This window comes from Triticum aestivum, chromosome 6D, assembly GCF_018294505.1.
Source record: "Triticum aestivum cultivar Chinese Spring chromosome 6D, IWGSC CS RefSeq v2.1, whole genome shotgun sequence".
NCBI classification, from domain to species: domain Eukaryota; kingdom Viridiplantae; phylum Streptophyta; class Magnoliopsida; order Poales; family Poaceae; genus Triticum; species Triticum aestivum.
Genome location: NC_057811.1, coordinates 325,628,066 through 325,641,609, shown reverse-complemented (window position 1 = coordinate 325,641,609; position 13,544 = coordinate 325,628,066). Strand labels below are relative to the sequence as shown.

Genomic DNA, 13,544 nt, shown 5'->3' with positions numbered 1-13,544 from the left:
CATTTTTGAAAATTGCATTATTAGGCCAGAAAAATGTTCACTTTGTTTTAAATATTATATTTAGACGATGAAAATTGTTTTTGGCATTTTTTAGATTTTTTTAATATTTTATTAGGATTTTTCTTCGGCGGAATTTATTAAAAAAAAGGTTTCTTGCCCAACTGGGCCAAAGGCCCAGCCGAACTGGGCCGAAGCCAACTCCTGCCGCCGCCTTCCTTGCGCCGCCGCCGTCTCTGGCATGGACGCCGAGGAGGAGTTTGAGCCGGACTCCACCCCGGGCCAGCCCCTCCTCCAAGCCGCCGCCCCCCCGGCCTTTATATACCCCGCCCCGGCCCCCTCTCCTCCCCACATCGTCCGCCGCCCGCGACGCCACCCCGCCCCGCCGTTGCCTCGCTGGATCTCGTCGCCGCCGGTTTTCTTTATCGAACCGGTAAAACCAACAAAACCGTCGCCCGGTTTTGTTAGACCGGTTCGGTTTGTTTTTTTCGGTTTGCTAATTAGCGAGCGTTCACCCGAACGTCTCTGTTTGCGAACATTTTCGTTCGTTTGTCTCTGATAACGAACGTTCATTCGATAGTCTTTTTCTTTTTATTATATTTTCGGCCAGGGACCTATCCGCGATTATTTTTATCGTAGATTAGCCCCTGATCTTCAAACTCTCGCAACTTTTTGCTCGTTTATCCAAATCCAGTGAAACCGATGCCAAAATCTTTGCCTCGAGCCCCTCTTTCTAGTTAATCAACTTGAACATGGTTTTGACAAATTAAAATTTGGTTGCAAGCAGATTTAATTCGAACTTCTTTTGATCGTAGTTTGAGTTTCGTAGCTCCGATTCGATTGATTCTTTTTGCAGATCGAAGCTCTTCAGTTGAACTTTCAGTTGGGATCTTTGTATCTTAGTTTTACCCTTGCGTCTATGCTTGATTGCGATAGAATTTCCGTAGTGCAAAGCGTGCTACTACGAGTCACTAGGGTTTTCAGATCGTCAGCAAGGCAAGTAACACTTTGATCATATCCCTTATTACCCAGTTTTTATGCATTAGTTTCAACCCTCAAACATTGCATGAGTAGGATTGATAAGATGTGGGTATTGGGAAGTAGATGATGAGGTAGTACCTATTGCCTTTTATTTCAAACCCGGGGAGTTACTTCTACGTTATGCTTATCTGCTATGCGATGCTCGTAGACGTGGTTTGGTTGAGTGATTCATGACAGATGTGAGAGATTATTATGAACTAAGGGTTTATTTAAGGTGGCTACTTTAATACACATTTGGGTGGATAGTTTGTGGGCACCTGGGGAATCCAGTGTTGTCCAAGGAGATCCCGGGGAATCCGTGTGATCATCCTATGGTTCACCACCCAGGCTTAAAGGGATCATAAGATTATTCATGCTAGAAACTTCCGTGTGCAGCCACAAGCCATTATGGGCTCTGGCATAGTTGAGTATGTTGTGTGACCTCTTACAGTGGTAAACTAGCAGATGTAGGGTATGTAGGTGGTACGGTTTACCCGTCGAAAGAGTTAATGCTTCTGAAAGATTGTGTCTCGGTCATCAGTTTCTCAAACACCATGTAGTGCGAGAAATTCAACGGAGGAGATCGAGTCTTGTGGGGAGAAGTGCGCAAACCTCTGCAGAGTGTACAAACTAATCATGGTTAGCCGTGTCCCCAGTTATGGACATCTTGAGTATCTGGTTCTTGAATTATTGATTTGATCTCATCACTCTTAATTAATTTGTTGGGCTATTAATTATTAGTTTTGGGATTGAGATGGGGTTTCCATTCTCAATGTTTTCAACCAACTTTGTAGTTAAATAAAATATTCCTTTGCAGTAGGAAAAAATTGGCTTTACGCAAAAACAATAACCATACAGCTTCCACCAGCCATATATGCATGTAGCTATAGTTGTTATCTTGTTCATTGCTCTACAGTGTTATTTTGCTAGCATATTCCATGTGCTGACCCGTTTCGGGCTGCAACGTATTATGTTGCAGACTTTTTAGATGAAGAGTAAGGTGCGCTAGGTCGTTGTCGTGCACTCAGCTATGCCGTTGGAGTTGATAGACTCATTCACCTTCGATGCTTCCGCAGTTATCTTATCTAGATGGCCTTAAGCCATATTATTGTAATAAGTTCTCTTTTGAGACATTCGATGTAATAAGTGTGTGATTGCACTCTGTTATAAATCCTTCAAGTACTGTGTGTGTCAGCATTACTGATCCAGGGATGACACTTATGCACAGAGATTTGACCGTTTGAGGTTGGATCGCTACAAGCACTCACCTCCCCGGCAACAGCGCCAGAAAAGAGCTTGATGTCTACTATGCAACTTTATTCTTGTAGACACGTGTTGGGCCTCCAAGCGCATGGTTTTGTAGGACAGTAGCAATTTTCCCTCAAGTGGATGACCTAAGGTTTATCAATCCGTGAGAGGTGTAGGATGAAGATGGTCTCTCTCAAATGACCCTGCAACCAAATACAAGAAATCTCTTGTGTCCCCAACAGACCCAATACAATGGCAAATTGTATAGGTGCACTAGTTCGGCGAAGAGATGGTGATAAAAGTGTAATATGGATGGTAGAAATATATTTTTATAATCTGAATAAATAAAAACAGTAAGGTAGCAACTAGTAAACGAGCACAAAACGGTATTGCAATGCTTGAAAAGGAGGCCTAGGGTCCGTACTTTCGCTAGTGCAATTTCTCAACAGTGCTAACATAGTTGGATCATATGATTATCCCTCAAAGTGCAACAAAGAATCACTCCCGAGTTCCTATTAGCTGAGAACAAAAGATAGAAATTGTGTGTAGGGCATGAGACCACCTCAAAGCTATTCTTTCCGATCAACCTATCCTAGAGTTCGTACTAGAATAACGCAAGCTATTCTTCCCAATCGATCTAATCAAGAGTTCGTACTAGAATAACACCAAAGCAAATTCATATTCATAATACTTAATCCACACAAAGAACTACAAGGAGACCCCAAAGTTTCTATCGGAAAAGATAATAAAAACGTGCATCAACTCCTATGCATAGATTACACCAATATCACCGTGGGAATCCGCGAGTTGAATGCCATAACACATATCAAGTGAATCGATATGATACCCCATTTGTCACCTCAAGTATTCAGACATACATCATGTGTTCTCATCTTTGAATATTCAATCCGACAATACAAAACTTCAAAGGGTAAAGACTCAAACGGGGAGAAACATCATATGATCCGACTATATTAACAAAGCCCATGATATAGATCACGAGAGAGAGATTAAACACATAGCTACTGGTACAAACCCTCAACCTCTGGGGTGGACTACTACCTCCTCATCGTGGTGGCCACTGGGATGATGAAGATGGCCACCGGAGATGATTCCCCCCTCTGGCAGGGTGCCGGAACGGGGTCTAGATTGGTTTTCGTGGATACAGAGACCTTGCAGCAACGGAACTTCTGATCTAGGGTTACCCCGATGGGTTTCGGAATATTTAGGAATTTATAGTGCAAAGAAGGTACGGGAGGCCACCGAGGTGGGCACAACCCACCTGGGCGCGCTAGGGGGGCCACGCGTACGAGATGATTGTCTGGTATAGGGTTTAGTTTTTCCCCCTAGTTTTAGTTAAACGGTTGTAATATTGATATTTTATGTAAATTAATTCTGAATTTTAATGAAAAACATTGTGTTTGCATGAATTTCATCCATTTAGTTCAAATGCGATTTTATTTGTATGCGGGCAGCGTTGGATGGCCAGCTCCTGCATCCGTGTCCGTGGATGGATGCATGATCAAATTTACAGGTAAGTCTTGGAGATGCCCTCATTCATCAACATCGTCGCTGTAGTTTTCGCCACTATGCTGCACTCTGCCACTGCGTTTGCACGACTGCGTCCAGCCAACAGATTTGCTCCCTGCTACGCTGGTCTCCGATCTCTTGGCAAGTTGTGCAACACATTCAGGCTAACTCCAATGCGCGACCCCAAACGGACATCTGTTTTGTCCGGATTTTGACCGTTCGAGGATGGCAATGGGGCAGTGTCCGCCTGGATTTGGGTTTGTGTCGGGCGTGCGCCCAGCGCGCGGCCGCATCTTCAGCCGCATTTTGTCCCCATGCATGCAAACTTGAGAAACCAAGGATTTAGATAAGCCGCGGCCGTGGTTCGCACTAGTTCATCACGCCAGTCAGTGGCCTACAGTCTCCAAGCTGGCAATGAAGCCAGTGGCTGGCACAGGAGCCAGCCTTCAAAAAGGACATGTTTCACACCGGCAATAAAGCCAGCGGTTGGCACAGGAGCCAGCCTTCAAAATGGACTAGTTTTGTCGCCCGCAACAAAGCCAGCAGCCAGCATAGCAGCCAGCCTTCAAAATGGACTGCCATCGCGGGCATCACGGCCGAGGTCTCACCTAGTTCAGTCCGTCGCGGTCGAACATCTCCTTCTGCCGGTTCGTGAACCAAGCCTTCCTCTCCGGTGACATGTTGTTCTTGTCGACGCTCATCAACGTGAGTGCCACCTCCTTGGCTTTTGTGTCAGCATTGGTGGCCTCGATCTCTAGCTTCTTGAGTTGAGCGGCCTCCTAGATGTCGAGCTTCCTCTTCTTCACGGCCTCCTCCATGTCAAGCTTCTTCGTTTGAAGATCTAGGTATATCTTCATTTGCTCATCCTTCCCTTTGCTCCTCCTCTCCTCCCGCACTTCCTTTTGGCTCATCATGTTCTCCAAAGTTCTTTGCAAGGCTATAGAAGACGCATCGCGCTTCTCATCGGCCTTCAAGCTTGTCTTGCCACTCGGCCACTTCAACACATCTCCCTCATCAGCCACGGTCGCCTTCTCTCCTCTCTTCTTCTTAAGAGCATTTTATTGGTCCTTGAACTTGGGGCAATCTTTGATGAGCACCCAACAACGCGTAAGAGTGAATGGCTTGTCTTTGTGCCCGGCCTTGAAGGCTTCCAAAGATTGGAATGCCTACATAATCAAATCAAACATGCGGCCACAATTGTAACATGAAAGGGCGTACAATGCATGAAACTCAAATGGCATGACAACATGAATGGACGCATGACAACATGAAAAAGCGAGAGGTTAATACCAAGTCACCAAGGCATAGGCCGCTCACGGGACGGGCTTTGACGCTCTCAAGCGCGGCACAATATTGTTGCACTCTTGTTGGATGAATCCCCACCTTTTTCGATATTGAATTGATGCCGTGGGTGCTTGTGAATTGGCAGGGGGCAAACTTTCTTCGCTCATGACAGTTCTTGTGAACTCTTGTCCAAAAGATGGCTCCTTTTTGCTCGGCACCTTTGATTGGATCTTGACCGATTTCCTTTCAACTCTCGCAAATCAAAGTGTCCTCAGCTTGGCTATATGATCCCTCGCGAATGCTCTTCCTCCTCTTTTGTGCTTCGGCCTTTCAGGTGAGCTCGTCCATGAAACACAATGGCTCCGCGAAAATGTCGACCTCTTCTTCTTCATCTTCACAATACAGGTCATCATCTTCATGCCACGAGTTTCCATGGTCGTCCTCATCACCATCATCATGGCCGGCGAACTGAGTGTCATCATAGGTACCACAGCCGTCCTGGCTTTGGGTCGCATCGGGGTCAAAAGCTTGCTCTTGGCCGTCGACGTGGAAGGACTAACCACGTCCCTCAAAGATGACGTTCTGCATGAACGAGGCGTAGTAAGGGTTGTCGACCGTCGTCGCCTGCGTCGGCGGTGCCATTTCGTCGAACAACTTGCGGGCGCCGGCCATCTGAGCCGAAGCGAACGACCGGGGCTGCTTCCTTTGCGTGCCGTCTTCACAATGGCCTGCGCCACTGTACCCTGGCGTGATGTTGAGGTCGATGACGCCCGCGGGCGGGGTCGGATCGACCACGACGCAGTCCGGCGACGTAGAGAATCACGTCTGCCCATGGCCGTGCGGCGGCGGAGCATGAACATCCGGCGTCTCGTGTGTCATGCACGAGCTTGGGAACGGTGCTGCGGCGGACGATGGGCCGAGGAGCCTGTGCTGGCCGCGGCCATGGCAGCGGCCGACAGATTGGCCGGCGTGGGGCGGCCCATACCCAACATGAGGAGGGCGTGCGCCTTGGAGACGACGGACTCTTTGTCGTCGAGGTCGGCCTGGTGCTGCAACGCACGCCGTAGGGAACACTTGGCAGCGTACTCGGCAGCGGCCTTCTTCTCCGCCGCGACAGTTCGCCGGTTCCTCCTTTTGGCCGATTCGGCGTCGAGCTGCTTGGCGGCCTCCGCCGGCGTGAGCTCCGACCGAGGCTTCTTCACAGGCTTCTTTTTCTTGGCCACGGGGCGGGCGGCCGGTGGTGGGTCGCGGGGATTCGCCTTGTCGGCCATGGTGGATGGAGGGAGGGGGAAGGCCGGGGGCGCGGGAGAGTGGAGGGCGGGGCGCGGGAGGGTTTTGGAGGAAAGGGCCGCCTGTGCCACCGATGGGTGGGCCAGGAAAGGACATGGGCGCGCGTCCCGTCCGTCCGCGTGTTGTCCGTTCGGCCGCAAACTCGGCTCAAACTTGGACCGAGAATGAGTATAAAGCGGACAGAAAATGGACGGCGGTCCGTTTGCAGCCGCGCGTTGGAAGGTCTGCTCTGTCCGTTTACCCTCAAACGGACGCGCGCGGACTATTTAGGATGGTGCATTGGAGTTGGCCTCAAGCCATCCACCCGGCCGCTTCCTACTCCTAGTACTAGCCAGTACTCGTCCTGCTGCGGCATTCAGATTCAGATCGTCCGCAGGCGTCGAATCTCAAGCCACAAAAACGTGGCAGATATGTCTTCACCGTACGGGCTTTGACTCGTCTCCTCCGATTTCTGTGTTCCATTCATAACGTCTGTACCTGTTTGCTAGATCCTGCACGCCGTGGCATGAGAAAATGGCACACCCAACCAATAGTTCGTCGCTTCCATGTGAGACATTAATACACACAAGCAGCCACGTAATTTTCCATTGCACAATGCGTGCATACGATGGTGGTGTCCTTGGTGACTTAACGTGCTCGTGGTTGCCGGATATTCGTTCAAAGTGGGGTTCGCCAAGCTGACATGCATGGGCCAATGGGGGTCTCGCCCTAGCCCCCTCCCCCTGGCGAACGATCGATGGGCCCAATTGGCGACCATACTTGTCCAAACTTTGGTTTTTGTCAAATTATCTAATCAATAGCAATTCAACCATACATTTAAATAGCTGCAAACAAATGCAACTACTAGCAAAAGCATCGGATATTCAATAAGTTTTCTACGGCGGAGGTGAAAGAGGCGGTAGAGTGTTGCTACGATTGTTGCATGTCGGATTGATTATACAAAGGGGGGGGGGGGTATAGTACTACAATGGCTTGTATTGGGGAGTATGGTGGAAGGCGGTTGGAGGTGAAGGAGGCGGAAGAGTGATGTGGCAATTGTTGCATGCTGTACTGACCGTAGTGATGTACAACGGCCTGTGCAGGGTGGGTCATGGGGCGATTGCGCGGGCGGCACTGACATGGTGGTCCTTCGTGGAGGAGGAGCTCTGGCCTGAACAGCGGCCTACACCTTCTTTTTCGTCCTCCCCTTCACACACCGCTCTTGCCGTTTGATAATCTCTAGACTCACCGGCACGAAAGCGTGGCGGACGAGATCCGATCCAGTGGGACAATGAACTTCTTGATGGGCTCCGGCGGGTCCATCGCGCCAGCGAAACGGGTAGAAAACGGGTGGGGGCGGCGACGCTTGGTGGGAAGATGACGGGGTTTGGCGCCGGAACAATGGCAAAAGTTGTCAGCTTGTGGGTTGTTGATGGGGTTTTGGATGGGCCTGAGGCATCGTAGTCCGACGTGCCGAACAGTTACCCCCTCCCCCACCGCGCGCGATTTGGAGCATGACTATGAGATTTCAGACATCCGAACCGGTTTGACTGATATGCTGATCCATGTTGGAGGGTTAAATTCCAAACACTTGAGACTGATTTAAAAATCCGCGTTGATGATGCCATATTGCCATTGATGCACAAGCTCGGCCAGGCCGTGACAAAGATATGACCATTGATGCATCCTGTCCAAAAAAAAATGTCATTGATGCACAAGCTGGCAACAGCCGAAGGCAGCTTGGCCAGGCCGGGACAAATATATCTACACCGGCCGGGAAAACGTTTTATGGCACATGCAGATAGTATGAATTTACAGATCGGCCGACCTCGTATCACTATCTACTACTTCCTCCGTCACATAATGTAAGACGTTTTTTGACACTACACTAGAGTCAAAAAAACGTCTTACATTATGGACAGAGGGAGTACTAATTAAGCTGAATCGTCACATCATATCGTCGAGGAGATCATGTGACGCATCAAAAGGGACTGGTGGCATTTAAGAGGGGAGATCCTGTCCGTCCTCGGTCGCGACAGGCAGGAGGGAGTGAATCCCTCCCCTGGCTCCGATCCTCTCCCCTCCCCTTTTGCGGCGACACAAGATTTCCGCTTTACTCGCCGCGCGCGTACAAGTACACGCGATCCGGTCCGGCACGTGTGTCGTCGTGTGGTATCCGGCCTCCGTGCCGTATCCAGATCCTGTGGATCCCTGCACAGCTGCACTAGGATCTCCCGCGCTGCACTACCTTCTATTTTCCCCGTCGCCCTCGCCCTCGATCACCCTCGGCCCTGCATATAAACGCACAACCCTGGCTGGCCCCTTCTTGATTGTGACGACCCACGAGAGACGAGAGAGATACTGCTACAGACTCGCGCGCGTGTCTTTCTTCTCTCTATCCTAGCGATCGACACGAAGCTTTCGAGATGTCGAGCGTCGCCGGAGGCGTGGTTGGGACGACGGCCGTGTTTTCGGGGGCCGGCGGCGGCGTGCCTCTTCACGTTCTCGCGGTGGACGATAGCTCCGTCGACCGCGCCGTCATCTCCGGCATCCTTCGCAGCTCTCGGTTCCGTGGTGAGTCGAATCGTGGGTCAGGTTGCAGCATCGTCATTGAATCTGTGCGCGTTTGCATGCGTAGATGCTTCGTTTGTTTTGCCGGCATGAGAAGTGACCGAGTGTATTTTGTTGTTGGTTTCGTGGGCAGTGACGGCCGTGGATAGCGGGAAGAGGGCCCTGGAGCTGCTAGGATCGGTACGCCTTTGATCTCTCTCGATCGATCTCTCTCTCTCTCTCTCTCTCTCTCTCTCTCTCTCTCTCTCTCTCTCTCTCTCCCTCTCTCTCATCTCTTTATTGGCCGTATAATCTTTTGGCATTTTTAGTATCACGTAGTATTTCTGATCTGCTTCTGTGTTTGGGGATCCCGTGCAGGAGCCCAACGTGAGCATGATAATTACGGACTACTGGATGCCGGAGATGACGGGATACGAGCTCCTAAAGAAGGTCAAGGTGCGTGCTAGTTTATTTCTTCTTCTCTAAGTCCTGCCTAGTGGCAATCTTTCTTTTTTTAGAGCCAAATCACATCTAGTTTAAAAGGAAAACATCGCGCAGGAGTCATCCACGCTGAAGCAGATCCCCGTGGTGATCATGTCCTCGGAGAACGTGCCGACAAGGATCAGCAGGTCTGAATTCTACATACAATGTCCAAGTCCTGCTCCTCTATGGGAGCTAAACGTCGATTAACCCCGGTGCTTTTTCTTGTTATGTTAATCAGATGCTTGGAGGAAGGCGCAGAGGATTTCCTGATGAAGCCCGTCCGGCCGTCGGACGTGTCGCGGGTGTTCAACCGGGTGCTCCCATGATAAGAGGCGGCGGCGGCGGCGTTGGTGGGGCTGCGGTGAAACCATTCGTTCACGCGTGCTTCCTTTTTGGCCACCTTGTGTCATGTTTAAACAGACAAGATCTCGAGTGAACTGCAAACAGTAGGTGTTCTTCGTTTTTGGTTTTAGTGTCTTTCAGCCGGTCCAAAAGCAGTAGTAGTTCTCAAGCAATTTGTTGGGTGGTGTGGCCTGTTACTTATTACATTCCAAAATAGATGACACAACTTTATATTAATTTTATATTAAAGTTGGTATAAAGTTGAGACATCTATTTTAGAACGGAGAATTTTTTTTCAATTAAGATTGCTTTACTTGTTTGGTTTTGGTTAGAGGAAATTGAAGGCCTTAACAACAGAGTTCATGATCTCCTTATAAACAACGCGAGGCAGTTCCGTTTCCTCTCTCTCACTCGAGGCGATACGCGAGGCGGTTCCTACGCCGGCACAGCCGCTGGCTCGCCTTCCCTCTGCTCGTCGCTCCAGCTGCGGCAACAGGGTTGGGGAGTGTTGAGTATTATGTTAAGTTTGAAAATATGAGATAGATTAGGATATGTTTCGGCTTGTCTTGTATTTTAAGTTGACCATATATTCATATATATATGTCCACAAGGCTCAAGCAATAAAAACAAAAAACTATTCCATCAAATCTCTTTCTCCCTTCTAACATGGTATTAGCCTAATCGATCCAACCCTAGCCATTGCCCGCCGCTTTCACTCCGCGCCGCCCCCGGACGGTCGGCCTTCATGACCGCCGCCGAGGGCCGCGCCTACGTCTGCCAGTCCCGTTGACCGGCTGCTCTAGAGAGTCTTTTTCCCTATCCATTGATTAGGGTTCTTTTTTCTGTTGCCGATCGATTGATCGGTGTTATTCTTCTTTGGTTTTTCGATCCTGATCGGATTGAGTTGCCCGCCGTTCGTCATCTACTATACACATCTACTTCATCATCTCCGACTGGATCGGTAGCCGCATAACGCCCGGGCTCTGCCGTGCGTCAACGCGCTGGTAAGCGCCCGATAGCGCGGTCATGCGTTGGCCTGCCGTCGCGCCTGCGCGGGCGTGCTGCATGGGCGCGCGCCTCCGGTCACTGTTGCCCCGTGCTGGAGTTGCTCCTTGCATGCACCTGTGTGCATGGGTCTTCTTCTTTGCACAATGCGTGACACGGATCAGCTTGCATGCCCGACGTATGTTCTAGTCTGGTGCTCCTGCCCCGTCGGTCGCGTCTGCGATCTGATCAGCCGACTGCACGTCGCAGGATTTTGTGGAGATTACGATTAAGTATATGCACATCTCGTTCGATCAAGCAACGGGTTGCCGCTGCATCATCCCGTCGGGCCGCAGCGCCGCCGCCTCGTCGCCCCGTCGGGCTGCAGCGCCGCCGTTCCGTGATTTTTTTCCGTGGATGCACCGATCTGCGCCGCCGCTACATCGCCCCTTCGAGCCGTAGCGCCGCGGCATGTGGTCCCCGCCACTGCCCTGAGGCCGTTCCCGTGGTTGCACAAATCCACGCGCTACCGCTGGGTCGCCTTCGAGCCGTAGTGCCGCGGCCCGCGGTCAACCGCTGCTCCGAGGACTTCCGCTCCAGGCCGTCCCCGAGGCTGCACTGACCCTCGCGATGCCGCTGCGTCGCCTCGTCGGGCCGTAGCGAGCGTGGCACGCGGTCCCTGCAACCGCCCTGAGGTCTTCCCCGCCGTCGCCCCGACCCGCGCATTGTCGCTACGTCGCCCCTCCAGGCCGTAGCGTCGCGGCGCATGGTCCACTCCGCCGTCCTCGCGCGTCGACTTCTATGTGGTATGCATCGCGCCGCCTCCCTAGGCGCGGGAACACCACCATCCTCGCTGGTCTTCGTCACACTGTCGGGTTCATTATCGCCTACTTCGAGCACCGCCGCCGCGCTCCTTCTCTAGCAGCCGCCACCGCCTCCTTAGGCCGTCGTCGCCGCTGCTCTTCTTTCGCGGCTCCACGGCAACTACCTCGACACCGGCAACCCCCGACTCGACACCGACCACGGCCTTCTTCGCACGGCTACCTCGACTACAGCTACACCACCCACACTCTCGGTTACATCGACAAACGACACAAAGGGCTACCGCCTTGCTTGAGCAACCTCGTCGGTTTTCACTCCAGCCACGACTCCGCGATGCATCGACCGTTACGACTGTGGGGGGAGGGGGTGTCCGTCGGCTTCCCTTCGGATTCTTCTCCAGTCTCACCGTCTGCGTCGCTACCGTTGTGACTACCGGGGGATGTTGAGTATTATGTTTAGTTAGGAAATATGAGATAGACTAGGATATGTTCCGGCTTGTCTTGTACTCCAAGTTGACCATGTACTCCTATATATATGCCCACGAGGCTCAAGCAATAAAAACAAAAAATTATTCCACCAAATCTCTCTCTCCCTTCTAACAGGGAGCCCCGGTTCTTTTTGGCTCGTGTCTAGGTCTAGGTTAGTTTGTTCAGGCGACGTCGCTCGGTCGGTGCCGACGTCTTCGTCAGGAAGAAAAGTTTTCGGGCCATCGCCTTGACGACGTTCTACGACGGCGTCAAGGAGTCAAGGATGTGTGTCCAGGCAAGGCCTTCAAGACAGCGGTGGAGGTCTTGTCGAGGGTCATGTTTCTTCGCCTTCGTCCACGTCGGGTCAGCGGTTCCTCCGGCGCTGCCATGAAGCCGAAAGTGTTGGTGTTGTAGGTGGCCGGCGCTGCAGCCGGAAGATGGTTGCTGATTCTGGAGCCCCTCAGCAGCGTTGCCTCATGAGTACTTCAGAATCGCGACCCAAGAGGAGCGGAGATGTGCTGCAGTAGACAATCCACATTGACAAATGCGACGCCGTTCGTGGCGGCGCCTGTTCAGAGGTTCACAACGCAGTTTTGCTGCTATGGCTTTCTTTTGGATCTTGGCTTGGTGGGGATGTCTTCTTCTCCTTTCCGACGGACGCTCTAGCGGTGGCTGAAGATTATGGTCGTTTTGTTGGTGGATGCAAGGACGAGGAAGTTTTTTTCTGTAAATTTTCTTTGTTTCTAGCAATTTCTCTTGGTGGGTTGTCTCTTTGGATTTCTCCTCAAATCTGCCATGTATGTTGTAACATGTTGATATTATTAATATAAACATGGCACTTCTCTAAAAAAGAAAAAAAAAACAGAGTTCATTTTAGTTAGTCTTGTCTTGAGAGGGGCGTTACGGCGGACGAGCTCGCCTGCTCCTCTTATATGGACCAATGGCACAAAGGCGCGTGGGGATGACAATTAATGGCCAACGAAAATACTTGTTCTTATACGCGGAGGGAACAGCGCACATGCAGCTGTGGGACTTGTGTTTAGGCAGACGGACTGAGGCATTGCCGTCACGGCAGGATGAGGTAGTGTACGGTTGGTACAGGAATGCAAAGATGAAGCTGGACGTCCATTTTTTACCGTTTGCTTTATTTACTCGTTATTTGATGCAAAAATTGTACCATCATGCTACTAGTACTTTTAGGATCCCAAGGAACGAACTCATATACATATCTTCTCCCGCGTGCAAGAAAAATTGTACTAGTGACATGGCAATTTTATGGAAATTCATATCACAAGATCAATATTTGTTTAATTGACCATCTTGCAAAAACAAATTTACCTACATTTTCTTAGATGCCAACAAACATATATTGTGGTACACATGTTATGTACAAAAGAGATTGCCCCGATCCCTGGTAAAAACTATATAAAAAGTGAACTCAAATCACAAAGCAAATTTGCCATGGCAAAAAAATATAGGTGTGAATAAATTTGTCATGGTGTGTTTGAAAATTTGACATGGTAATTTCAATAAAAATGTTGTGGATAA

The 13,544-nt window shown here is 50.5% G+C and overlaps 1 protein-coding gene across 1 annotated transcript; it reads left to right on the top strand.

Annotated features, from left to right (window-relative positions):
- Positions 1-8,513: 8,513 nt before the first annotated feature.
- LOC123141549 (two-component response regulator ORR11) lies at positions 8,514-10,038 on the top strand. Its single transcript, XM_044560660.1, has 5 exons — positions 8,514-8,922; positions 9,053-9,099; positions 9,277-9,354; positions 9,457-9,527; positions 9,620-10,038. Exons 1-5 carry the CDS (start codon positions 8,775-8,777, stop codon positions 9,705-9,707), a joined length of 432 nt encoding a protein of 143 aa, XP_044416595.1. The 5' UTR covers positions 8,514-8,774; the 3' UTR covers positions 9,708-10,038.
- The last annotated feature ends 3,506 nt before the right edge of the window (positions 10,039-13,544 follow it).

Excerpts from the sequence above, each read along its gene's own strand:
- LOC123141549 (XM_044560660.1), top strand. The coding sequence starts at position 8,775 with ATGTCGAGCGTCGCCGGAGGCGTGGTTGGGACGACGGCCGTGTTTTCG. Across the intron at positions 9,355-9,456 it reads AGCTCCTAAAGAAGGTCAAG|GAGTCATCCACGCTGAAGCA; the intron begins GTGCGTGCTAGT and ends AACATCGCGCAG. Across the intron at positions 9,528-9,619 it reads GTGCCGACAAGGATCAGCAG|ATGCTTGGAGGAAGGCGCAG; the intron begins GTCTGAATTCTA and ends TATGTTAATCAG.